Genomic DNA, 27185 nt, shown 5'->3' on the forward strand with positions numbered 1-27185 from the left:
GCACAGGGTTGGTGAAATTTATTTTTCATCACTGATGTTAGTACAAGCATGGAATCTTAAAGTTAGGCGAGCAGACTATAGAAAATATCAAAAGCTATTGAAACAAAACCTGTCTTGTCAATCATCACTTCAAGAAAAACATCCTATATCTAGACATAATTAGCGTTTCATTTAGCACCAGAAGACATGGGTTTTGAAAGGCCCATTCAACAGAAAAACAGAGGTATTAAGGGCAATTCCAAGGATACAAATATATAGTATATTCTGTTGACAAAGTATTGAATAAAAATAATCAGTGTTACATTACAGATCATCCTATGAGGTCTTATGAGGCCTGCTGGTGTTGAGAAGACCTGAGGGAGTTATTTCTAACGAGACAATACTGCACCTCGAAACTACACACAGACCATCATTTCACAACGATTACATATAACACATCAACAACACAATTCTTACTGGGATTTTCTAAAGCTTTGCTACAAGAAGTAGACATCCAAAATGATTTAAGACATGTAATCCAGTTACTGATCTTTCACCAAAGTTTACACATACACCTCAAGCCGACCCATGCCGTACTCAAATTTAATCTCAAATTTCAGTCAGTTGGTATCATGTTTTTAAAAAATATCAAAAGCTAAAGATCAGCTTTGACCAGGGACAAGGTCAGACCGAACCACGAACACAACTATCTGCATAATGCTGAAAAAACATGATTAACAACTAGAAAGAAATCTATTCATACACATTCTGAAGCACACAATTTCACACTGACAGTTTTCAATGACCACAATGGAAAGCAAAATGTATTCTGAGACTTTTCAATGGTTAGATACAATTTAGACACTTGCACTAGACAAATGCAAAGCCAGAATGATTCCCTTTAATGTAATCTGAAGTCATGCCAGTTAAAATCATTTAAACATTGGTCCTACAAAAACATATAGCCTATCCACTTGTAGGCACTTATTCTTTAAGCCCTTGCTCACATTGCATCATGTTCTACAAAAAGGCCTCATAGTTAATGCAGTGACTAACTCTCACATAGATATTGAGGTACGCTAAATCCTTACTAAAAACAACACTAAGCAATGCTGCAGTGACCACAGTTTGAGACCATCAGCTCAAGGCCAACAGTTTTAAATCAGAAGTGCGTACAGGTAACAAATGGGGTAAAAATGCAAACTGAACTGAAGTGTTGCAACCTTAATTCTAAGGATTGATGACCTGTTTATTGTAAAATTATGTGATAGTATGGTCTAAAATGCTAGCTCAAGGCGAAAAAAGTAGTCCTAAAAATGTTGATCACACTGCAAATTGTGTTAACATTAAAAAGGAGAGAAAAAACTAAAACTTTAGAATGCATCTCAACTCAAATCTATCAACAGCCCAAGGCTTTCACTAAACTATAATTGCACAGACAACATTTGTGCTTCTGAATACATGGTGTACAGTTTGCATGTATTCCTATAATCAAAATGCAAGTCATCTATGGTGTGTCTGGTGTGCAAACATTCTTTTCAGTTAAATAAATGATACTTAATAGGAAAACATTTAAGTGTTGACTTAGTACAGTTGTCCAGTGGCCAAACATTCTACATGATAAAAACAGCACCGTGGAATGACAACATTTCCAATCATTATGAAAAAATTATGTTAATTATGTTTAACAACAGGACATGTTTATTCCTAGACAAGGAAAAGTTCTGATGTAAAAATGTGATATAAAAAGCTGACATGTTAAAAACGGATTTAGATAAACTAAACAGAACTAATATTAACTTATTCATTAAATTATAAATAGGCATTCCTCCAGACAACGAACCAATCACAGAATGGCACTGAGGTAGTGGGTGGAGAATCATGTGGCTCTGTTCAGCATTAAATCACTTTAAAAGCACACAAGTTAAAAACGACAGTACTTATGATGTTTGAAATATGATCCAAAAGTGTCTGTGCATTCCAAGGATCACTGTTCAGGATAAAACACTTTTAAAACACAGAACAGATTTTTTAAAAATGCAACATTAAAAATGAAAATATTCTGTGAGATCAGAATCTGCAGAAACCTTAAAAATTCATTTATCTGAGGGATTCGATTTGGACCTTCCAGTGCCAGACGATGGCTTTACTCGCAAGCAAAGTAATCCTTTAGAGGGGCAAAGAGGTGTCGGATCACGGGAACACTCCAGGACCGCCCAAGGACTTTCTGTCTCTGTCCCCGCCCCATATTATTCACATCTGTGTAATGCTTTGGGAACCCAAATATTCTGAAAGTGCAGACAAGAATAAAATATCAGCCATTTTGTCGAAAGCAACATTTATGCCGCTTTTTAAGCAAAACCACTGACTTACTGTATACAAACCTGACATGGACAAAATTTGAGTAAAATTTAATTTAAATGTATAAATAAATAGATATCTGACCTCTCCATTTCAGTGCACCAAAGGTAGTCCTCTTTTCCATTCATGGTGACCGGTAGAGGTCCCATCTTTCCTTGTTTGATGGAGTTGGACTTGGTGGTAATAGTGCGAACTTTGTTGAACTGATGATACAGTTAAAAAAGGCATTTTATTCAATCATTTGTTAAAAGGAAAGAAATACCTCTTAATTGGTTTTGACGATTGTAACATCTTCGTTGTGCTTAATTTGTGACACCTTCTAGGACTAATATAAGCCGTAACTACAAATGAAAATTTGTATTTGTGCATTTCTTTCATTTCATGTGCAAAACATTAACTTTTCAGTCAGAAGATACAATAAATCCGTTTACCATTGCAGTTCGTCCGACCTCCAGGCAGTCCTGCAGATCTACGTTATCAGTCAGTGAAGTGGCAAGTGGTCTAAAAACACAAAATCAAGTCTTCAGTCACATTAATCTGTGAATGAATCCATCTATTACTGAACACGCAAACATTTCCATACTTGGAAAAGTTATGCTTGTGTTTTAAAGGTATGTGTGATTGTGTGCGCGCGCATTTATACCGGTTCATTCCAGGTAAATTTCCCCAGAAGTAACGGGCCCTGTGGGCTGGGCTTACTTTCACAGCATCAATCATCACAGGATTACACTGGAAACAGATAAATGCATGAGAATTTATAACCATCAAAAATAGTAACATGCTCATCACAGTGAAAAGGAATTCTGTCTCAACAGCATGTATAAATGTATGGTATGAAAGATTTCCCCAAACAGATTTTGCATTGAGTTTAAGTTCAAACAGAAAGCTGCCTGCTTTGAAAGCGACTTGTGAGCGAGATGAGCTTCATAAAATCGCTAAAATATTGACAAAATATTGATTTTTGCCAAAGAAAATCCCCCCGAAATTTTAGCTTAATGTGCAAGTCTGAAAACAAAAAGGTTTTTACCTCCAAGAAGCGGCAGATATCAGCCTTGTCGTGGGCACTCATCGCTACAACATTCTCAAAGAGCCAGAAAAATGGGCGATCGTCATCCTCTTTTGGCCTCATCATGGTTAACATGCGGTAATATTCAAAGAACAGCCGACCTGTTCCTTCTAAACAGAAAAAAATATTTTTTTTATAATTAAGTTATTTAAATATCTTCTGATGCTAAAGGCCAAACTCAGATGTACCTAAAACTTCACAATTCTGTTACATTTTAATTCTGTTCAATTATATCTTACCAAAAAGACCTTTCCTGGCTGGATTCACCATGGACAGGTCATTACACGGACTTCCACCGATCAGGAGGTCAAATGGCCCCCACTCCGCCAGCTACAAAATGGTGACAACAGGGAACTTTAAAAGGGATCTTGTCACAGTGACAGCCTTCGCTCTGTGTTAAATTCCTTATACTACTTTAAGAATGTCTATGAAGAATGTGAAGTAGTTCATGGTTCATGTGATAATGCTCCATACGTACATGCTTCCTTGTGATGGTGCGGACATCCTTCACATATTCAATCAAGCCCTCATGTTTGATCATCCCGACCGCAATTGAGTCTTCACAGATCTCAGAGGCAATGTAGCGGTCTAACTTAAAGCCCAGGTCTTTTAAAACCAGATAGCCTACAAAAAAAGAAAGAAAGAAAAGACGCAAGTATGACAAACCACCCTTATTTTTGTCTTCAACTCCCACGATGCATTGCTATTGCACCAACCTTAAGGTAAACAAAGCCAAAAAATAACAAGTGCTGTTTTGCAAAACACAAAAGAAGAATCGTTGAAGAATATCCTGACATTATGACATATTTAAAAATTTTGGCTGGAAATATTCCAGTAATATTGAAGTGAGCAAACCTGTTGCAATCCCATCAAACAGGGAGAGGACTCTGATTGGACGACGCTGACGAGCTGGAATAGAAGGATACACTCGGTGTGGCTCCTAAACCAAGGACAAAAACAGTTTTCTTTGTATTAATACACCATTCTGCCTTTCCATTTGTTTCCCAATTGTACACAACCATTCAAAAGTTTGGGTCAGTAAATGTTTTCTTTCTTCTGAAGGTAATTGATTATTTAATTCAATACATTTCTTGAGCCCCAAGTCAGTATATTAGAATGATTTCTGAAGGATCATGTGACAATGAAGACTGGAGAAAAGGCTGCTGAAAATTCAGCTTGGTCATCACAGTTCTTTTAAATTGTAACAGTATTTCAGTGTTACTGTTTTTACTGCATTTTTGTATTATTGATCAAATAAATGCAGCATTCGTGAGCATTAGAGGCTTCTTTTAAACAAATCGTACCAACTTTTGAATGGTAACGTAAATCGCAAAATACGAATTGGACTAGATGGAACACAAGATGCAAAGAGTGCCACTGGGGTATAAAGTCCATATTTCTTTCTTTATACGAATTTGGACTACTTGAATTTCTAACACAAGAAGGATAAGATGGACACTCACAAATTCAAAGGCACTGTTATTGGCGAAATACTCCTGGACACGAACACTCCAGTCAGGCCTGAGCTTGAGCACACCATAGCACTTTGAGGGCAGGCAAATGTAACAGCTCCATGGGTCAACCTCCTTCAGCTTTTCAAATGTCCCCGGACCCACCAACACATTCAGACAGTCTTTACAGAAACATCTGAACAGAGTGAAAAAGAGAAAAAGACAGTAAAACAACCTGTTGTGATGGTTGTTGACATTAAGGTTTAAGTTAGTGTAAGTTTGAGTTCAAACCTGCAGCAGCTGGCATTTCCACAGAGAATGACCTCTTGTCCAGCACAGCACACAGTGCAGTATGACTGATAGCCATCCTCATCATACCTGTACAGCGTCTCTGTAAAGTTCTCCTACACAAATACACAATCGTACATGGAAAATGACATTCTGGCCAGCAAAAGCAAGTAGCATATACATTTTGTGATTCAGTACTAAAAAGATAAGACAAGATTTGAATCACACCTTGCACTTAACACAAAGGCTTCCTTTGAAGAGAGGATGAATAATATCAACGTTGTCAGTTCCACAGGACAGGCAGAAATCTGGGGAAAGAGCCATGGAAACAGACATTCTGTATAATTATCTTGCAATTGATTAAAAATAAAGTACTGAGCAATAAGAATTCTAGAAGGCAAAACTAAGTAAATATAAAATGAAAGGGATGATTCATTGTGGTGGCAGCTGTGAAAATATACACAGTGGACATATTTAATCTAAAGGGTTTCTACAGATTTGCCTATTCTTAGTGTTTTATTAATACACTAAATATTTTATATATATATATTAATTGTATTTATTTTTGTATGTATGTAATTTTATATATAAAATTATTATTTTTTATTAAAAAGCTGGCCATAACTATATTTCCACAATTTTCCTATGACCTTTTATTAATTCCCATAATGTTGCCAGGCTGGGAAAATCACAATTTTATCATTCTCTTGCATTTCTAGGTTTTCTGAATGGCCTCATAGAAAAAACGTCCATTTACATTATTGTTGAGCCCTGGAATAGCTTTAATAATTAGCTCCATTTATGAATATGATAGAAATAAAATAAGACAAATGACTCACCTTCAATCTTTCTGCCTTTAGTTACCTCTTCGACCATTTGATCTGAGAAGAAAGGGAATAAACATGGGTTATGTCCTTTTACCAAAAGTGCTAATGTTTTATTAGATGGAAACCTGATTTATGCTATTATGATTTATGGTAAATTCTGACCTCTATGCAGATTGATATAACTCACCTCTGGTGTACACCTGAGTTGATGGTCTGGCCGGTCTGTTCTTGCAGACATACTTCCTCTTGGCTGGAGGCTGATAATCAGACACAGAGGAATCCGACTCAGTTTTATTACTGGTAGAGCTGTCTGTGAAATGAAAAAGCAGATGGAACTCTTTGTTAATCAAAATTGCTGTCAATTACCAATTGCTTTGTTTTTTCCAATAAGAAATATGTTTTAGATTTTGTACATACCTACAAGAGGCAAAAAGCCATCAGGACCCATGGGCTGGAAGCCTCCAAATGCCCAATCTAGCATGGTTTTCGCTTCTTCCCCTTTCTTCTCCGTTGGGGGGAAAGTTTTCCCACAGCGCTCACCTGCCAACTACACATGAACAACAATATAATGCAATATTACAATAAGAATAAAATAAGAACTGGTACTCCAACCGTAGTTGAGAATGGTTCAATAAGTATCTTTCCACTGTACCTCCAGGATTTGGTAGATGGCATTCTTGTAGGTAGGTAGACCTTCATAGGATTTACTACAGAAGCACTTTGCAAATGCAGAAAAGGGCAAAAGTCCCTCTGTATGTATCTAGGATTAACAAGAGAAGCATGCTTCAGTGTGAAATACTGGATCTTTTGAAGAACGCAGGGAAAAAAATTCTAAAGAATAAAAACTAACCTCTGAAAACATGCCATCTCCAAACCACTCTACGCGCCTCATGGACACAGGAATCGCCCTGCCTTTCCAGGCCACCACCAGTCCAGGCCACCAAGAGAAGCCCTTCACTTTTCCCCACACTAGCTCTCCAATGGCATAACCCTTCCCATCCTGCACAGGGAAACAATAAGTCAATACTACATACATTCATAACATGCATGTCATATTATATCAACTAAGAAATGACTGTACAAGCAGGATGAATATGACTTCAACATGTAAGACCAACTGTCAGAGCAATCAAAAGTAAACTAAAATAATATAACCATTTACACAAATGTTCACAAATGGACAGTGCTAAATCCAGTGTATAAAGTTTCAAACGTTTTGTGATCACTCAAACCATATGCTGAAGTAATCAAACGAATTCACAGAACGCATGTAGTGACACAGATCGTTTACTTTAGATACAAAGTCTGTTAATGAATCAATGCAGATCATGTGAAACACATCTGTAGTTACTTAATATAGGTAATGTATGTCAAGTTAAGTCACTTTTTTTACGAGACAAGATTGTCTCAAAGCAGCTTTACAGTGATAACAGGAAAATAACGTGACGATATTATAGAACTTTAGAAACCTAGAAGACTTACCTGGTACGCTTGTTCTTTCTTTCCAGGTCTGGGGCTCAGTGTTGAATTCGTTGCAGAAGAACGAGCATTGTTCTTCACCTACAATTAATACAACAGTTAATTTAGTGAGACACAAAGAAAGCATACAAAATCTAAAGTGAGTGCAATTAGACTGTAAACATTTTGTGTGGAAAACACAGACATAACACCCAGTTTTAATGAAGCCTCTGCGGATCTGTCTGTATGCAAGCTTCCACAATGCTAAAAGTCTTGTTGAAACTTGGAAGTGATTAACTTTATAATCATTTGTAAATGTTACCCCATGTAAAGATGTGTATTCTTCATACACACGCATTTCGGTCTTATGTATGTTAGTGTGTAAGTCCAGCATGCATAAAATTAATTTACATTTATTATAAAGCACTTTTCACAATACATATTGTTCCAATGCAGCATAATGAAAATACACAAGAAACTATTTAAACACCATGGAAAAGATGTTATGAATGTTAGCACTGACATTGCAGAGGAAAAAACAGACAAGGACACAGCTACAGGAGGAACAGAAAATGAAGACTCAAAAGACTAATCTATCAGCCAGAAAAGAAACCACAGCGCTCATGCACACATTAATGAAGCAGCATCTATTTGCTTATCAAAACAGCTCAATGTAATACAGAGAGCATGAATGGGACGAAACTGAAAGGCGGACACTCTACACCCGCGATAGGCCAGACAGAGCACTGAATCTTGACCTGGGCAGGTACATACCACCTCTGGCTTGCTGTCCTTGTCTGGGTTCGCTGGTTTGCTCCAGGTGCCAGCACCGGCCTGAAAGACTGTACGTGCCAGTGGTTTCTGCCGTAAGCTGCTCTCCCAACCGAATATTCCTCTAACAGAGCCCTATAGACCCATACATATGCATACAAATTACAAACACTGTCAACTCAGATCACATGACTCCTAGAGTAAAGTAATCAGTAACAGGGCCCTAAAGTACAGATATGTAGAGAAGGAAAGAAAGAAGTTAAGTCAAGAGAGAGGTTAGTTTGATGATATGGTTGATGTGTTTGTGTGTACCGGTGCATTTTTTCCCACCCCTGTGATAACTAAAGTTGACCTAATGACTCCTGGTTTGCTTCATCATCTCAAGAATACAATGTAAGATAGAATTCAGCAAAAGTATTCACTGCTCTGGGCATATTCAATTATGAGATTTTGGCAGAAAATCTTGATAAGTAAAACGCAATAATTAGTGATAGACTGGTATTTTTACCAGGCCCGATCATCAGTATTGCAAATAACCATTTGTGCATTTCCCAGCATGTTGGTTTCCCCTTTATGTCAGTACAAGATCTACAAACAGTCTAGTCAAAATCTTACTACCGTTCAAATGTTTGTGGTCAGCAAGTTTTATTTTAAGGAAGTATTTATTTGATTCAGCAAAGCCACATTAAATAGATCAAAAGTGACAGAAAAACACTGTTACACAAGACTTGCAATGGCTGCTGAAAATTAAGCTTTGCCATCACAGGAATAAATTACATTTTACAATACATTCAAATAGAAAACAGTTCTTAACTGTAATAGTATTTTAACAATAATACTGTTTTTACTGTATTTTCAATCAAATAATGAATGTTATGGAGCCTTTTTGCGGGTTCGATTCTCAGGAAGGCAGGAAATGACTGATGTACCCTTGAGCAAGGCACCTAACCCCCAAACGCTCCACGGGCACCACAGCAAAATGGCTGCGGGTGCGTGCAGGCCCGTCGCGACAAGGCAAGCAAACCAAGCAATTGCTTGGAGCCCCGAGCCGGCCTGTGGCCCCAAGACAACGACTGGTTAAGAATAAAATGCAACGACAAACTGTGTGAGCGCCCCTTTGATAGTCAATGCAGTAAAGTGCAATGACACTGCAATGACACTGTATCAGGATCCCCCTCAAGGGGGCCCCTCTCAGTAGTGGCTGACAGCAGCCAGCCAACCACGTGATCTCTGCTGCCGCAAAATACAAAACCCCCTCGGTAGTCATCATGAAGCGGAATTATGCTTCAGGAAGCCAGAAAAGAAATAACAAGATAGTGGTAAGTGATAAATTACACTGGATGAAATAGTTATCCTTGTACAAATGGTGTAATTTTGCAGCAGGTAGGCTATCAAAAATATGTTTATGTTAGCTACCTGCCTGACGGCAAATGCTGCTGGTAACGAACAGTTCGTGCAACTTTTTTTTCGAACGGACGGAATATGGTTACATACTGTAATATGTTTTTTAACGGGATAAGGAAGACGCAAATCTGTTCCAGAATCACTGTTTATCGTATTTAATGACATGACATTGCTATAGCTTTGTAATAGGTTTTGATGAAAGTGGCATAGCATAGCATGCTATACTAACTATTCCACCGTGATAATCTATTTATGGGGGTTAGGAAAACCACACAATAAATTCCATGCATCAAACATTAGCTTGGGATGTTTTTAAGCATTGGTAGTTGTGAAAGCAGCTGCATCCCTTCCCTTCTAATATCAAAATATGGAAATGCTGACATATCTTTTTGGTAACACTTTATAATAACCATCATTAATAGATGGTAAACTGTTAGTTAATTAATCTTTAGTTAATTGTCATTTAACTGTTAGCAAACAGTCTTTTTAACCCATCTATAAACATTATTTAACCAGAAAGAGGCAGAGGAACATTATTTTTTCATAGCTTATCTTAATGTGCTAGTGTCGGGATATACGGTAGTAACAGTTTATGCAAATATGACATTTTTGGGGGGGCCTCCATGACCATTTTGCTTGGGGATCCCAAATTCCTTCAAACGGCCCTGGGTGCATGTGTGTGTGTGTGTGTGCACGCACTACTCACTACTTCTAATGTGTGTGCGCTAACTTGGATGGGTTAAATGCAAATTCTGAGCAGGAGTTTACCATACTTGGCCTTCACATGTCACTATTCACTATTCTGTTCTCGGTATCAGCATCAGCCATTAAAACATACACATTGGTCTGTCCACTATTTACAATGACACTTAAGGAATTAATTCCTTGGTTAAAAAGATATCTGAAAAAATTCAATAGTCATTTCTCAGCCACAGTTGTTTCCGAGCTAATATTACCTCCTGTGATGTGTTTTCGCCATCATCGGCTCCATCTTTCTTTAAGTCCATTTCTGCAGGAAAATAAAATGTAAACAGTTAAATCGATAAGAACAGGAAGATATTAATGTATCTATTTTGAGGTGCCTAAACAAGTAACAATAAAAGCAATAATTAACATTACTTTGAGCGCAGACAAATAGAGCATGTACATTTGTAATTTCAATGCAAAGGAGCAACTTTCTTGAGCATTTAGTGTGAAGCGGAGACAAAGGAAGAAAGTTCAGACCAACAGATGTTTGCCACCAGGAAAAGGGTTTGAGATTGTAAAGCGTTATTCTATAGCTGCTCTAGAACCTCTTAAACTGGACATTTCATTCACACCTCTCTGACTGGTGATCTTCTGCAGTCGCACCACACACGGCTTCACTGCGCTTGACTGTTGAACCGTCTCTGGAAAACAGCACATCGTTTCCATCAATCTAACCAGCCTCTGCTGGATCTGACTGGATATAACTTTAACTGCACTATACACACAATAATATAGATTACAATTTGATAAATTTTATTGTACTTACTATGTAAATTATTGGCACTAAATTAATCCATGACAATTCATTGGGAAATATAGTAATCTGTGGAGCACCATTTAGTAACAAAAAGCACCAGTGTTGGTTACATGCAAGCCGAAAGATGTTTCTACAACTTCAAATGCTTGAATGATTTTGACAAAGCAGATCCACCTTTGGTTGTTGGCTAAAGGCTGGGTTGACTTTGCAGCTTATTCTGGCCAAGAACCACACATTTAGCCGCTGTGCATAAGCTTCGTTCCAAACTATTAATGGATCTAGAAAACTTGAAAATATTGGCGGCAGACTATTTTGGTCTTGGCAGTGACCACTGAGCTGCTTCTCACAATAAAGAATAGAAAAGCCATTGTCAGCCTAATCTGACATTGCTGATCCAATCTGATCCACACTTTCTCCCAAGCAACACAACTTTGAATATATCTTTCAGATTGAATGCCATGAACCTTGAAAAAAGGGGTAGCCCTTCCTATCGTAGTATCCCTTACCTTGCTAGCACAATTTTGCGTTCAGATGGACTGATAAAAAAAGGGTGCACTCCAAATTCAAAGGGGTTACATTTTTATTAGATGGTCTGTGTATATGTTTGATGTGGTTTTCTGCTGTGTAAGTTTATTTTTTTTTTTTCAGGTATGCCGACTGTCAAAGGCTGAGAATATAAACGTCATTCTCACTGTGAATCGTTTTGGTGCAATTTTTTCACCACTTTGCCTTTAAAAAAAAAAACTTTAGGACAACTTACCTGACGTGCTGCTTCTGGCTTTTTTCTTCATCCCATTTCTGATGGGTGAAATCTTAACATCAGTTTGCTCTACAGAGGAGTCGTCATTGGAATCCAGCTCCTTTACTATATCGGTGTCACTTTCACCTGAACTATCATCCCAATGAACAGCATCGCCATTTTCAACAGCCTGTAAGTAAAACCATTTTGAACATGACAAAATTAATAGAGACAGATAGATAGAATGAGCATAGAGATAGCTATAGATTGATATATAGACTTTTTATACCTGGGCAAAGATCTTTTCTGCTTCAAGAGAAGGACAGGGCAAAACCAAAAGACAGAGGACAAGCCTCTTGAAAATAGATGCTGGAGGAAAAGTCTTAAGCACACTACACCAGTATCGCTCCAGAGAAAGGGTTGAAGATGTGTCTTCTTCATCCTCAACAAGCTGATACTCCAAGAACTCATCAGTGAGCTTAGCAGAATCCTCAGGTTTGGAGCAGATGCCAAATTGTACAGCAAAGTCAACTATATTCTTTCCTTTGACCTTTAACCTTCCTGCTGGGCTGAGGAGCTGTGAAATGCCCCTCAAGACACTTTCGCTCAGAGGGAGACTGTCAGCGATAGAGGTCGTGAGAGTTTTGTAAAACTTTAAAGACTCATCATGAAATGCATTCATGGAATCTGCCAGTTCCTCTTCTTTGGCAGAGATGAAGTCTTCTACCACTCCACCCAGACTGAGCTCAGTAGCAGGAAGACAGAATGTTGAGTTCTCCAGGATGGTTGGGTCTCGTTCCTTCAGGTAGCGTATGACCGCTTGAGGGCGGAGAAAGCTGGAGGCATATGAACGTAGGAGCCCACTTGCTTCTCGAAGGACCTGGGCAAGATCAGCACGAACAGAGCCTTTGCTTTGTTGCAGGTGCTGCCCGAAGGCACGGAGTGGACCAAGAGCGTGATCCAGAAACATCAAGGTGACCCTAATTTTAGGGTTCTCCAACTGCGAACAAATATGCTTAGCTTTATCATTATTTTCATCACAGGAAGTGAAGTATGATACCAAATCACTCCACATTCCAAGCATCCTTTGAACGAGCACACAAAACTCCTCACAACTGTGTGAAAGGGGTGCGCTGTTGTCTTTTAGTCCATTAATGCCTGCAAACAGCATCTTGAGGTTGTCATTGCTGGTGGAACAAGTGGAGAAGTGTGCATAGATGTTGACAATAAGTTCATGAACCTGACTGGAGTAAGCCTTTAGGCCAGCATTGTAGGCAGAGTCAGGTATGCTGTAAAGTCCACCAAGATCAATCACCTGTGGGTTGAGCTCCCGAATTTGTAACACAACACTTTCTGAGGTCTGTTCCTGATCATTAACATAGAAAGCTACCATGTTGCAAGCAGGAAGTTCAAACTTTTGGAGGACATTGAGTAAACATCCAGAAACATCTTCAGCCTGAAAGACATCAAGGAGACGGATACAGTACCTTGCTTCATTTTCCTCAAAAAAGCCCACGAGCACTACATGGCAGGAGGTCCTTTCTCCGCTCTCTACATCAAGTGGCACCTGCCCATATACGTAGATACAGAACGGGTTCAGCTTACAAGCAGAAACAATGTCCTTTGGATACTCTAGTCCAAGGATGTATTTTGCAGTACGTTGGGAGGCCTTGTTGATCCTTGAGGGTAAAGTGGATAGGCAATGGGTTTGAATGAACAGCAGCATGGTTTCACTACAGGAAATGGAGACTTCAATCTGCTTTCTCCCAGATGAATTTACTCTTCCCAGCTCAAATTTCATATGCTTTTGAGTCTGCTGGTGTCGCTTCAGATCATAAAAACCTGCGTGTAGGACAACATTATGGTCACACAAAGTGCAGTAAGCATAGTTGTCTCCCAGATGACTTCCTTTGATCCATTTAAAGGTTCTTTGCCATTTATGATCATAAGTCACAGGTCGCCTCCTTCCATTAAAATCTATGTCTTTGTCAGACTCGTCCCTTACTCTGCCTGTATAAAATGAAAAACAAGTTGAGTAAGTGTTCTGGAATAGTGTATGGATTTCAATGATGAGCTGATTTTCCAGTCCTACTTATATATTTCGCCGGTTTCACACTGCAAGCATGAGCAGCGCGTATTTTTTTCGTCGTGCATGTTAATCAATGAGTGCATTCACACTAGGGCTGAACGATATTCGGTTTTAACATCGACATCGCGATGTGCGAGTGAGCGATAGTCACATCGCCGGAACATGCGATGTGAAGGGTAGTAGCACCGTGACGCTATCAAAATGCGGGAGACTCCCGGACCTTCCGGGAGACTTGGGATGTCTGTATTTCTATACTGAAATAATATCGGCATTAGAATTATTGATTTTTCATTAGGCTATTTTTTTGGTGCCCCCTCAGCGCGTGATGCGCGTGGAGCGGCGACGCTGACAGGCGGTATGGTGTAAAGCTGCTGTTTAAATGTGTTCGGCTTTTCTGTTCACAGAAACATGTTCTCTAATCTGTTTAGAAGATTTAATACAAAATATATTAAAGTTTTATATAATTTTGTTTATTTCATATGATTATGATGACCAACAACAACGCTGTTTTACTTTGGCACTTTGGCTAAGAAAAGTTGACTTAAAAGATTGTGAACCAAAATGCTTAAGTTGTTTTATAAAAAATATATTTATTTTAAGTTATATTGTTGTAAACCAATCAGGGGGTTGGTGTAAAGCTGCTGTTTTATTTAAAAATGTGTTCTGCTTTTGTGTTTACAGAAATGTTCTAATTTTGGAATAAAATATTAAGTGACCTTTTTGTCACTTGTAAAGAAGCTTGCTTATTAGTGAAATTATTAATATCATGGAATGGTAATTATTGTCTTTAGCCTGGAGTTATGGCTCTCAATATCGCAATATATATCGTTGGGGGAAAAAATATCGCAATGTAATTTTTTTCCAATATCGTGCAGCCCTAATTCACACTGGGAGCAGGAGCAGCGCGTGAGCAGCAGTCACGCTCAATTAAAGTGAAACCACAATTTTGATGGACAAAATAAATATGATTTCACACAAAAAGTGCCCAAAATGCACAGAATTTGCATGTCTAGTGTGTTTTAACAAGAACTGGAGTCTCTGGCTACGTCAGAAAAGAAGATTAAAAAATTTACCCATTTAACCTTGTTTTTATTATTCAGTTTGGGTGAAAGTATGGTGTTTTATATTTAAAAAAACGAGTAAACTAGTCAGAATATACGGTATATGCTTTCTTTTAGTTTATGTAATAGCCTCCACAGACAGGTACATGCCCAAATCAAACCGGAGTGTACTTTGTTTTTTCTGTTTGCTGTCTTGTAAACATATCCAAGTATGACTGAAAAGACAAGATCAGATCTGTTTTCTTGGTTGTTTTTGTTGTTTACCATTTACATGCAACTGTTATACACCTCTCCATCTTAACAAACTTCAAGACTATCAAGTTTATTAATGACCAACTTCTAAAAAGAAAATGTTAGTTGTCTTTGTAAAGAAATGCTCGCTTTTATATGTAGCTCTGAGCCGCTGTACAAACGCTTCCAGTGTGAATACTCCCACGCGCGTGTCTGCAGCGACGATGTAGTTACACCAAACAAGCCGCTCACGCTTGCGGTGTGAAACGGCCGTTAGAGATACTGAGGCAAATTTTCTATTCATGACTGAGGTGAATAGAATTGAATAAAATAATTAAAAGTCATCATACAAAAAAAATGATTAATTTAAATACAAAACTGAAATGACAATAATGGAGGCTTACCAGATTCATGTGGACTTTTCCAAGATTTTGGAGACTTAACAGCATCATCTACTTGTACAATATCCTGACCATTACGAGCTTCAACTGGGTTGTACTCCCTCCCTTGGCTCTCATTGGCATGGAAAAATTTCTTGAACCACTTCATAAAGGTGAAATTGGGTCTAAACTTTCCTGTAAGAAGCTCATTCACAGGGACTGACTGAAAGAAACATCAAAAATTGAGAAAGTCAACGTACCGTACAGAGCTTGACAGACAACTTACTGTAGTTCTCAGATTATGTTCTTATACAAGATTCACATTTAAATATCCTTCACATCATTTCTGCAGCACGTATGGGATTAAACAGAATAGCAACAACATAAGGAAAATAAACAAATTAGCATGCATCACCTTACACATTGACAATTTTATATGCAGGACAGGAGGATTAATAGAATACATTATCTGACTAAATCTGACCTCTGTTATGCCTAATTTCTGGAAAGCTGTCTGCAGAAGACTGTAGTTCTGCATGAAATCCGAACTCTTTTGGAACTCGAACTTTACTTTGCTCATGTCAATGGACCCTGGGAAGAGCAAGTCTATAAGCTGGCAAAAACATGCACCTAAAAAAAAGAAAAAATATGAATGTTTTCAGGTTAAAGCTGTTGTCAATAAGCAGACATTAACAACAAAACAGAAAAAAAAACAAGAAAAAAAACAGTACCTGACCGACATTGCTCCACTTGAGTAAAGTTAGTGAGCAGGGTTTCATTGATCCAGGACAGAACGTCATAGCGACTGACCTTGTCATCAGGGTTATTCGGGTCCAGACTAACATTTGTAGCCATCTTATGCTTTCATATTGTAAAACAAAAATATTTTTCTTACAAAATAGCAATAGAACGTGAGACAACATTCAGAAGCAATAAATCATAACCAAAGTCAATTTCATTGCACATGAGATCATAGAGAAGTGTTTGTTGTTTTATGTCTTACACTTCTTAGACCAGAGAGAGTAAGATATGACACTAAACCAGTAATAAAGTACCTTTTGTTCACCTATATAGTATTTATGAAGAAGACAAAGAGAGAAAAAGATTTGAATGCATAAGAAATAATGCAAAATTACTCTCTTACACATTATATGCATAACATAAAGTTGAAAGAGATGCATAAATAAAGTTTACTGAAAGTTTTTGTACTTTGAAGAAGCCTAACTAGTCATATTGCATTTCCTCAAAACTAAAAAGACTACAACCTCTATCTTGCGTCAGTGTGTTGAGTAAAACAACTCCTCCCCACTTTACGAAAATCTCGCGGGGTAATTTTTGCCGCGAATGTAGCGCGCTTATAAAGTAGCTTTCGCCTTAACTTGTTAAACCTGTGACAACTTGATACACCGTGGAACGAAAACAATGTGCGCACGAAATCTAAATGAAAGTATGAAATAAACAAAACCGGTAGCATGCATTTAGATGTTTAGCGGTTGATTTATTTGTGGAATGTCATTGGAATTGTAGTGGTTTATAGCATTATAATTTAGTCGCTGACTCTTGTTGTCTTTGTGGACCCTTTCAAAACAATTGGATTTACTCTACCGAGACAAATGTTTACTTCATTTGAAAGATTTTAACTTTGCAAGTCGCTTTAACCTAGACGTAAACGGCATGCAGTGCAATATATGTTTGCAAATAACGTCAATTCAGTAAACACTGTTTCCATAAACCATATCCGCGTTCTCATTGTATTAAGACCGGTTGCCTTTGTCAGTGTGTCTTTGTGTAGCTGTAATGGTCGCTCACATGAAGCGAAAACTGTACGGGGCAATGAAACATAACAGAATGAATTCTGTTTTGATCTGAATCGTAACTCTCCAAAAAATCTAATAAATCGAAACGTGCTTTTAAAAAAATCAAATATGTCCTACCTTATTTGTACCTTGGTCCCGGAGACCTCGCTACTCCCCAGTCTAGAAGGTAGTCCCAGTCCACCCCAGTGCTGCCTTCCCCCAACATATGCATTGTGCTGACAAGGATTGGCCTGGAGAAGCCAAAGTGGGAGGTACTACTGCAGCTAGCTAAGATTTCTCGAACGTACGAAATAGCGTGTTGTTGGGCAAACGTTTATTTTTACGTCAGGATACAGATGTCAAATAAATATGAACTGACTTACCATCTGTCTAGTTGTTTTATTCGTAACCATAAGCAACGAATCTGATGCCAAGAACGGGCATTGGCGATTTTTTAAAATCCATAAACCTAAACATTGTTGGATTATTTCGTCAAATTTTAAATGCTGAAATATTATTTAAAAAATGATACGGGCAAAGTTATCCAGAAGTTTGGCAGAATTATTCACTTTTTATTTTTTCTTCTTAATTAACTCATTTCCGTTACGATCATGACACGGTCACAAACGAAAGCCACGTGGCGAGCAGGCGCATGCATTGTCGAGTTGGTGAGATATGTTTTAACAGTACATTTTGAAATATGTATAATACCTCAGAGACCAAATATATATTTGCGACATTACACCTTTTATTGTTAAATGTGCAGCGTACATGTAAAGCGTTTAACGTCACATCTCAAATATCAATATAATATCTAACTTACAGTGAGAGGTTAGTGACACTGAAATGGCGGGCGGTGCGCTGAGTTCGTGTTGATATGGCGCCAAAAAAAAAGCTTCGTGGGCTTGTTCACCACCTAAAATGGCGGGGCTATTTGAATGGGCTTGTTCTGAAATGTGACTTTGTATCTTTAAGAAGAAATTCTATTACACAGAGTTTAAATACACTTTACAAATTACAACTGTAAAACGATCCTTTAAGTTTGTCATCTCAATTTAGTCCACTTGGGACCCTACCTTTATATCAGCCACACATGTGATGTTTTCCGTTTTACTCTGCTTTCTACCATGCAGCGCAGCATGGTGCATATTACACCAGCAAACTCATTTTTTAATCATAAAAATATAATTTATGCAAATTATATTGGAGCTTGAGAAATAATTGATAAAACCTCAATACTACTTTAACCCAAAGTCATTAGCATGTTAGCCTACATAAAATATGCACACACACACAAAAAAAAATTATATATAATGAAAGTCTACCTTTCGGCTAACTTTATGACAGAGCTGGACAGTAGCCTACTACGGAAGTCAAAGGGGTCCTTCAACTCTTTGGTTACCACCATTCTTCAAAATATATTCTTTTGTGTTCAGCAGAAGAAAGAAATTCATACAGGTTTGGAACAACTTGAGGGTGAGTAAATTATTTTTGGGAGAACTAGCCTATCCCTTTAATATGCAGAGGCGACTGTAAGAAAGACATTCCTTGGTTAATTTTCCCAAGAAGCACTGTCGCAATCAAAACATTACTCTGTTTGCGCATTTCAACCAGCCCGACAGAAGATATTGACACAACCAACACTGAGTTCGGGGCAAGGTTACTTGTTTTTCTTACCAAGAGAAACCTGTTTGAAAAAATTATTAGTTTTGCAGTTCTTCTTTACTAACCACTTCATTTATAACAGAGCTGAATAGACACAGCTTTATGATCATCCCTTTAAATTGTGATTGCACTTTTATTTGTTTTAACATCAGCAGGCCTAATTTGTTTAAAGGCAAAGCAGGACAGACAGGATAGGTGAGTCTCCATCCATGACCAATAGACCAGGATGTTTTATTTTCCTTTTGTCACTTTCCCTTTCATTCATTGAGTCTTCATCCCTTATTTCTCTTTATTTTGTATCTGTGTTGTGTGATTGTATTTCTCCTATTTCATAGATGGCTATAAAAAGACATTTGTTGGACAATTTCTCCACAAAGCTCTGTGGCACTATCAAAACATTACTGTTGTTTGAGCATTTCAACCAGCCCAATAGAACAATATCCACACAACACTGAGTTTGGGGCAGGGCTACTTGTTTTTCTGACCAATTGTAGGAAACCTGTTTCAAAACAGTTATTATTTTTGCAGTTCCGTTTGGTGATTTTTGATGCGAGTTCCGTTTGATTAACTGTGGTTTCTGGTTGGAATTGCAATGAGAAGTTCTTCTTACCAATTCTTAATAACTCGCAATTGCGATTTTATATCTCACAATACTGAGAAAAGAAGTCAGAATTGCTAGAAAAAAAGTTGCAAGATAAATCGCAATTATCTTTTAAATTGTTTTATTCCGTGGAGGTAGTAACAAGCTTCCATATTTTTCACAGTTATCCCAATAGAGATTCCCCAAAGAACCTTTTCCTGGTCAGTTCCTAAAATAACCACTTTTTTTCCTGTGTGCGAGGACATTTTATTAATCTAAAGCACCTTTTTTTATGCTTATCACTCAAAAAAAAGAGATGAGAGAGAACAGGATAGGAGCAAAGGAACATGGAATCTGTTTTAATATTTTTTGTTAAATTATCGAAGTTGACTGTCCAGTGGAACACGGAAGCTTAAACTGAAGTGAGTTCCTTATCAGAAGTGAAAGAAGTAGTCGGCGATCCCTATCACGCTCCTGCTCTACATAAACAGCCTTTATCTTCTTTCCTTCCTGTCCCCTCCAGATGTCTGCTATTTGAAACTGAAAATAACGGTTTCACTACGACATAACTTATACCCACACATAAATCTCTCTCATGCATATTTCATGTCTCCTTTGGCACGCTTGAGAAAGTGACCATGTAACTTGTGTTTGAGACATACTGTTTCTCTTGTGATTATTTAGCTGTCTGCTAGTTTATGAAGGGCAACTTTTTTAGGAACTGAAAACATTTGAGATACCTGGGATTTTCCACATGCTTCAAAGCAGTAATGAAATAAAAGTCCTGTCATCATCCTCAGATGTCTCCAAACTGTATGACTTTCTGTTACACAAGGAAATATTCAGAAGGCTGTTTTTTCTTTCTTTTGCCATAAAGCTTCAAACCACCAAAAAGGACTCCACAATGGTCTAACTCATAGCTATAAACGATTGTGTGAGAAACAAAATCAGTCCAATTAGTTAAGAATTCATTTAGACCAGTTCTGATTCATTGGAAAGATCTGACTTAAAATAATGGTTTATTCAGGAATCAGACAGATTTAGAAACAATAATCGAACATCATAGATTGCTTTTTATGAAGGTTTAGATAAGATTTTGCATCTGGATTGAAGCTTAAAAGCTTTAGCCCATTTATTGATATTGCATTGAAAATACCTTCAAACTATCTCCATTTGAGTTCTGAAATTACATGAAAATTAAATTCTGTCTTAGAAAGTGTATAGCTTAGATGCTCAAACAGTTCATTTTAAATAGTTGAGTGGCAAATTTATTTTTAAAAGTAAAAATATTTAATATATCCCTCCGTTATAATGAGCTTCAAAAATGTTGTTAAACTAGTTTTAGATGGAGCATGTCACACCGCAGCACACAATACAGATTCACTTGCTTTTAATAATAGCAGCAGATTGAAAAGTGCTTCTTAACACAAACCCACTCTCGCCTTCAGCCACAGATGAACCTAAGGACCCAGACAGCTCATCGCATCACTCACCTCGCTATTGAGATGGCAAATCCTATCTCACTCATGCCTGGTCTACCACAGCAGGGTCACTGGGGTCAAGGTAGGCTTTGTGTTATTTATCAAGGGGCAACACCCTGTAAGTGACAGGAAAGAGAGCCAGTCTGGTTCTTAGTTCTTACCTAATTCAGAAAAGAGAAGTTTTGCTTGAGAAATAGTTGCAACTGAATGCATCAAATAGGCCTAAACTGTAGAAAAAACATGAGATTTATGGACTCAAGGTGTGCGTGGGCAAAAAACGGTCCATTGTTTATTGTCAACATTGTATAAAGCACACCTCACACATGTCACTTTCAAACCAATCAACTTCTGTTGGTCAACATGGCCAACTTGAACCCATGAAGAAATCCGAGTGCGAAATAGTTTGTTCTTGCGCAAAAATCCAGATCATGTGGATTTCTATTAATAACTGCATGAATGTGGTGGAACAATGTTCAGTTATAAAGTTGGTGGTCTTGCAAATGTCTTAAAAACAGATAACAGTTCATTCTTGCATGGAGCCATGTTGGTGGATGGGACCGTTTTTATTAATTATTTATTTGGACAGAGAGCTATTTGGATTCCTCTGAAGCTGAGTTTGTAATGTTCACAACATGTAGGTTGTACTGTGGATTCATTATGAGCAGTATTAGGTTTCAAAGCTTTCAAAATGTGAGCTAAGTAAGTCTGTGTTCTTTAGTGTGTGTTTTTAAAGGGAAAGGTTGAGGTAAAATCCCTGACAGAAAGACGAAGGTGAATGAATGAGAGTGGTAAGCAGCTGAGACAGGGAAAAGACAGAAAACAATACTAGAGGTCAGGTCCTGACAGGTGCGATCAAACTCATCACAAGTTGCAGGATAAGGGAACTCACAGCCACCGCAGGGGGTCACACTGCACTTGTCACAGCCAATCAGACACAGCCACAGCGTGAGCGCTGCCTTTGTTTGTCTCACCTCACTGTGAGACTTTTCTAGCCAATCATCTTGATTGATTCTTGGTTTGACTGACAGGGATGAGCGAAGGAATTGCAAAGCGTGTAATAAAGGTCAGTGGAGGGTTGTAAACTGCTCTGGACACGTGTATAAAATCTAAAAGGTGATTTTGTTTGTGTTTATTATTAATTTATTCATGGGTTTTTTCTTGTTCATGGAGTAGCCTACTTATTTCCCAAGAGTTTTTATTTTAACACTTAAAACTTATTTATGTGAGGGTGCTCTGTCAGAAATGGCTGAGGGCAGAAAAGTTTCTTTTTGTTCATGTTATTGTATTTTATTATTTTCCAACCTTTTTAACATAACATTTGATATATTTAACTAAATTATTTTCTATGCCAAGATCTGATCTTGTGTATTTACAACCACATATTTGGTGTTGATTTACAGCCAACAAGTGCAGCTTCTAGTTAAAGCGGACTTGTACTGTGTGACTGAGTTAGATGTGGGAGGGCTAGAGTGGAGCCAAGAGGGTCATAAACACTTTGGCTGTGAAGCCATTGTATTCTTCTTCTATTGGGTCACAACAAAGTTTTCAGTAATGGTCACTATATAATCTCTTTAGATAACCCTGTACATACAGGCCATATACATTTGACCAGTGTTATCTATTTGTACTGTTCAGTTTTTAGACCTTGTGCTGTTTCATCATTTAAAATCCAAATACAATTATTTTTCTCTAAGACCACGTGGGAAAACATGGCCATTGTGCAGTAAGGCCACTCACTTCCCCTCACTGAACAACTCCACCTGCTTGAAAAACGTGTACAATGTATAGACAATGTTTAGAATGCCTCGTTAATAATATACACAGAGCGCCCTCTACTGGACATGCAAGGTAATTACAACAATGGTTACTAGAGCCTATTTCAAATGTTGCCATTTGTCGGTTTATGAGATGTTCAGACGGTTTGATGTTAAATGTCATTGTAAACTTTCAAAATTGAAAAAAGAAAAAAAAAGATGTTCAGACGGTTGATTATTATAGCCCAGCACACAACCTTAATTTAACCTCATACTAATACTATAAATTATATTAAAATAATATAAAAAGTATGTTGTTAATTAACAATAAAATGTAGCCTATTACTATTAATCATTACAAATTAACATTTTCAGCTGTAATTTAGAAGACTTTCTCTGCAAGATCCCTGCTGTGATCCGGCCACGATACTCTGCTGCACCCCCAGGAGTCACACACACACACACACACACACACACACACACACACACCACCACCACCAAGACTGACCTTGAGTTGCCATGGCAACCTCTCTGCTCCACATGAAGCTTCACTTAAGTAAACAGGCATGCACACACACACACTCAAACAGGCATGCATATACTCACACATTTAAGTTATGTTTAACACACAGGCCAATGAACTCAGTAAGTCTATAAAGAGAATAATATCGAGATGGTAGAAAACAGTAATTTAGCAAACTCTTCAAGAGACTTGCAATAGTCTGCAGGGTCAGTCCCCAAGAAGAAACCTGAGGTTAAGTGCCTTGATCAAGGACTCAAGTGATAGGTAAAGTCGCTCTTTGTGGGACGTGAACCTACAACCTTCTGATAGGCAGCCCTGATTAAAATGACTTGTTAATTTCTTTAACATTTCTTTGCTAACATAAAACATGTGGCCTGGTAAACATAGCTTTATGAGATCTGCAAAAACAACGAACATTTATAGGCCTGGTTTTTACAGACATGGCTTAGATTAAGCCAGGATTAGGCCTTGGTTCAGTTAGGACATAAGCTTTAATAAAAAAATGACTTAGGAAAAAAAAAAACATTACTGTGTGTATCTTGAGGCTAAACAATGGCACTGACACAATTTACGATATTGTTGATTTCAGTTAAAACAGCAAAAACACACATTTAAGTGCAGGACCAGGCTTAAACGTTGTCTGTGAAACGGTGTATAAAAGTGTAAGGAGAACTAGAGTGCTTAGACAAACTGGTGCAGATACTAACTAAAGTTCATGTCTGCTGACAAAGGTTTCAAAATTCTCCAAAAGAGTATATTACAATGTCACATCAAACACTTTTTTTTACAGTTTAGCATTACTTTGCATGTTACTTTGAAATAATGTCTCAATACTGTTACCAGGCCATACAATTTGAACACCAAGATGCAGTTTTATGGGATGCAACATTGTCTAGATTTCTAGATTTATGTAAAAATGTATGTAAAGAATTGAGTTTATTGTTGATCACTTCATAAGGAACAAGATTTTTGATGATAGGCTCAATAATGTTGGTGCACTACAAAGCTGCTCCTGTGCCATTCGAAGCACAAGTTACAGTTTGTTGGATTCCATCCATTTATTGTTGGTACTGTAGTGCTGTAGTTCACATTTCAAGATGTATGTGACATCTGGTACAAGGAAAAAATGTGAGATGGAGGGCTTTGTTACTTATGCAGAAGAAAGAAGTCCTTTTTGCATATTTGCCTCAACTTAATTAACTGAAGTCAGTCTTGATTAACAAAAGTTTTTGTACAATATGATTCATGAATTGCTAAGCGAGTGGTTGTTCAGAACTATATTTGCCTCTAAAGCCCAGCATGTTGTCAAGACGACAATTCTGATCCTTAAATAACTGTTTTCAACAAGTTAGGGAAAGTACATTGAGGAAAGTTTCAAAGTATTTCAATAATTAATAATAAAATTAAAGAAGAAGTTTGAAATGAAAGTTGAAATGAAGTTTTAGTAAGTTCTATCTATCTATCTATCTATCTATCTATCTATCTATCTATCTATCTATCTATCTATCTATCTGTATATCTATCTATCTGTCTATCTATCTATCTATCTATCTATCTATCTATCTATCTATCTATCTGTCTATCTGTCTGTCTATATGTCTATATGTCTATCTATCTATCTATCTATCTATCTATCTATCTATCTATCTATCTATCTATCTATCTATCTATTCTTATTGCTTAAGGGCTTTACACCTTTTTCTCTCTCTGCCTCTAACCCCATGTGTCATAGCTGTCACAGTTGGTTATAATGGTGTAGTGCAGAGACTGTCAGTCAGCCCGTCTTCACATATGGTGCCCCTCACAGGTCGAAGCGGCTGTGACTTTAGGATGCAGACAGATGTGTAAACATACATATTTACACACATATGCACCTTTGTAAATGAACATCAGTGTCGATCAAGAGTTCAAGCCTGTCCCATTAGCAAAGACCTCCCTCCTTCTCTATCTTCTGTCTCCGCTTCTCCCCCTTTCACTGCTCATTTCCTGTTACTTGGTTACCGGTTGCCTCGAACTGCTTGGGCCAATTGCGTTGCCATGGTGACCATGCCCATTCTGTCGTTTCCCAACAGCCTCTTTGCTCTCCTGTCCTGACATTCCCCACTGCCCCCCAGCCTGCACGCCCAGGCCTTGGCCCACCCTACGCTGATGTCCCACGAGGCTGTCTGTGTGTGTTTGCTTGTGTACGTGCGTTCGTTCGTCGTGTGTTTGCTCCCTCCCCCTCACTTCTTCCTCAGTTTGGATGACAAGCAGGCCGACCACCTCCCTGTACAAGCAATTTAACACCTGCTGAAGAATTCATGGCTTATCTGCATAGAAAGACAGAGGTAGAGAGACAAAGATTGACTGAGAGACAACTTGAAACAGCAATTAGTTGTTTAGAAGAGTCGTTATCAAGATTGATCCTGAGAACCCTCAACACCGAACAAAATGTCCAAAATATGTCGTAGCGGGTCTTCCAGGACCTGAGTTGAATAAACCACTGATTTAAAGTCATATTATGGTACTGACTTTAACTGTTGTCGTTAACTGTTCAGAAAACAGTACAGGAGAGTCTGTATGTGCTTTTCTGATTGACTGCCTTCATTAATAAATACAAAAATGTGTCAGCTTGGTTATTACCGTACTCTGAAAGTGTTGCCATCCAAGGTAAATGTAAAGAAAAAAACTGATTGCATCTATTTCAGCAGCTTTTAGACAAAAGCATACTGCATTATGGATGCAGTTGCATGGCTGAACTTAAGGTGGCAGCAGCGAATAGATCATCAGTCAACTCCTCATCAGTCATCAACTGAGAAATATTAATGTTCGTCGTCAGCATTTAAACTTCATCTGATTCAGCACTGCCCACACATTCCGTCTCAATCTCTCTGCTTTCCTTTTTTCAATATTTCATTCTTTTAGGTCCCCTTAGATTAGTAAAATTTTATTTTTTTATTTTTTAGCGAGAGAACCATAAGACATCAGATATGATGAACGGAGCGAGGACTTCAAGTTATATTAAAGGTATAGTTCATTCAAAAATACAATTTTATCATAATGTTGAAACTATATTGTGCCCCTCCTGTGGAACACAAAGAAAGATATTCTGAAGACGGTTTCAGCTGTTCTTGTCCATACAATGAAAGTTAATTGGGTCCAAATCAACATTAGACCCCACTGACTTTCATTATATGGACATAAAGACACAGAGACATTTTCTAAAATATCTTCTTCATACAGCAGGGTGAGTAAATGATGACAGAAGTCTCCAAGGCTTCCACTTAATTTAGAGTGCATCCCACTAAACATTTCAAAACCAGGATGAGACCACATCTCCTGCTTGACACTAATCACCACAGTTAGAAAGCAGGCTTGCCTGGTGTAGGGCTGAGATGAGTCATGTGACCCTTTGAGGGACCAGAGAGGGGGAGAGATTGCTTCTCACTGGCCTCCCTCCCTCCTCCAGTTCTAAATGACAGGGTTATGGAGATGATCACTGAAGGTTCATCATTGTCCTCCTGCAACGGGGGAAGGGGAGCGTATTAAGGGGGGTTTAATTATGAAGCAAGAGGGCTTATTAACAATGTGAAATGATAAGCCCCCCTCCCTACGCAAATACACGCACCCCCTCCTTCTTTGCATCCCACCAGCTGATCCTGATGTAATTCGGGCCGCAGGGTGTTCCGGCACCAATCTAAAGGGGCAAAGGTCAAGAAAGTCAAGAGGTCTTAAAAGGAACAGAAGAGATACAGTCATCATTATAATCACATGATGCACCAGAAGTCACCCTGGTTA

The 27185-nt window shown here is 38.0% G+C and overlaps 1 protein-coding gene and 1 long non-coding RNA gene across 7 annotated transcripts in view; one reads left to right on the forward strand and one right to left on the reverse strand.

Moving 5' to 3' along the window:
* Positions 1 to 18247, reverse strand: dnmt3ba (DNA (cytosine-5-)-methyltransferase 3 beta, duplicate a). 6 transcript variants are annotated; one of them, XM_079638540.1, is made up of 27 exons: positions 18229 to 18247; positions 17544 to 17656; positions 16341 to 16470; positions 16094 to 16239; positions 15634 to 15832; positions 12138 to 13858; positions 11870 to 12038; positions 10925 to 10993; positions 10562 to 10614; positions 8205 to 8336; positions 7455 to 7532; positions 6823 to 6972; positions 6625 to 6732; positions 6390 to 6519; positions 6160 to 6282; positions 5985 to 6026; positions 5374 to 5453; positions 5149 to 5261; positions 4870 to 5053; positions 4262 to 4346; positions 3885 to 4030; positions 3646 to 3736; positions 3368 to 3516; positions 2984 to 3069; positions 2772 to 2841; positions 2425 to 2543; positions 7 to 2267 (listed from the first exon to the last, which is right to left on the reverse strand). In XM_079638540.1, the coding sequence occupies exons 3-27, from the start codon at positions 16462 to 16464 to the stop codon at positions 2126 to 2128; spliced, it is 4509 nt and encodes a 1502-aa protein (XP_079494666.1). In that variant the 5' UTR covers positions 16465 to 16470; positions 17544 to 17656; positions 18229 to 18247; the 3' UTR covers positions 7 to 2125. The 6 variants fall into 6 exon arrangements, with proteins under 6 accessions (XP_079494669.1, XP_079494666.1, XP_079494667.1 ...); XM_079638541.1 differs by lacking the exon at positions 18229 to 18247 and adding an exon at positions 17789 to 17870; XM_079638543.1 differs by lacking the exon at positions 10925 to 10993 and having other exon boundaries at positions 1 to 2267.
* LOC307012176 overlaps positions 18040 to 27185 on the forward strand; it is a 12065-nt gene continuing 2919 nt past the window's right edge. Inside the window, exons 1-2 of the long non-coding RNA XR_013800580.1 lie at positions 18040 to 18073; positions 21099 to 21213. This is a non-coding gene — a long non-coding RNA (uncharacterized lncRNA). The remainder of the gene's footprint in view (positions 18074 to 21098; positions 21214 to 27185) is intronic.

Source organism: Phoxinus phoxinus (assembly GCF_949152265.1).
Source record: "Phoxinus phoxinus genome assembly, chromosome: 15".
NCBI classification, from domain to species: domain Eukaryota; kingdom Metazoa; phylum Chordata; class Actinopteri; order Cypriniformes; family Leuciscidae; genus Phoxinus; species Phoxinus phoxinus.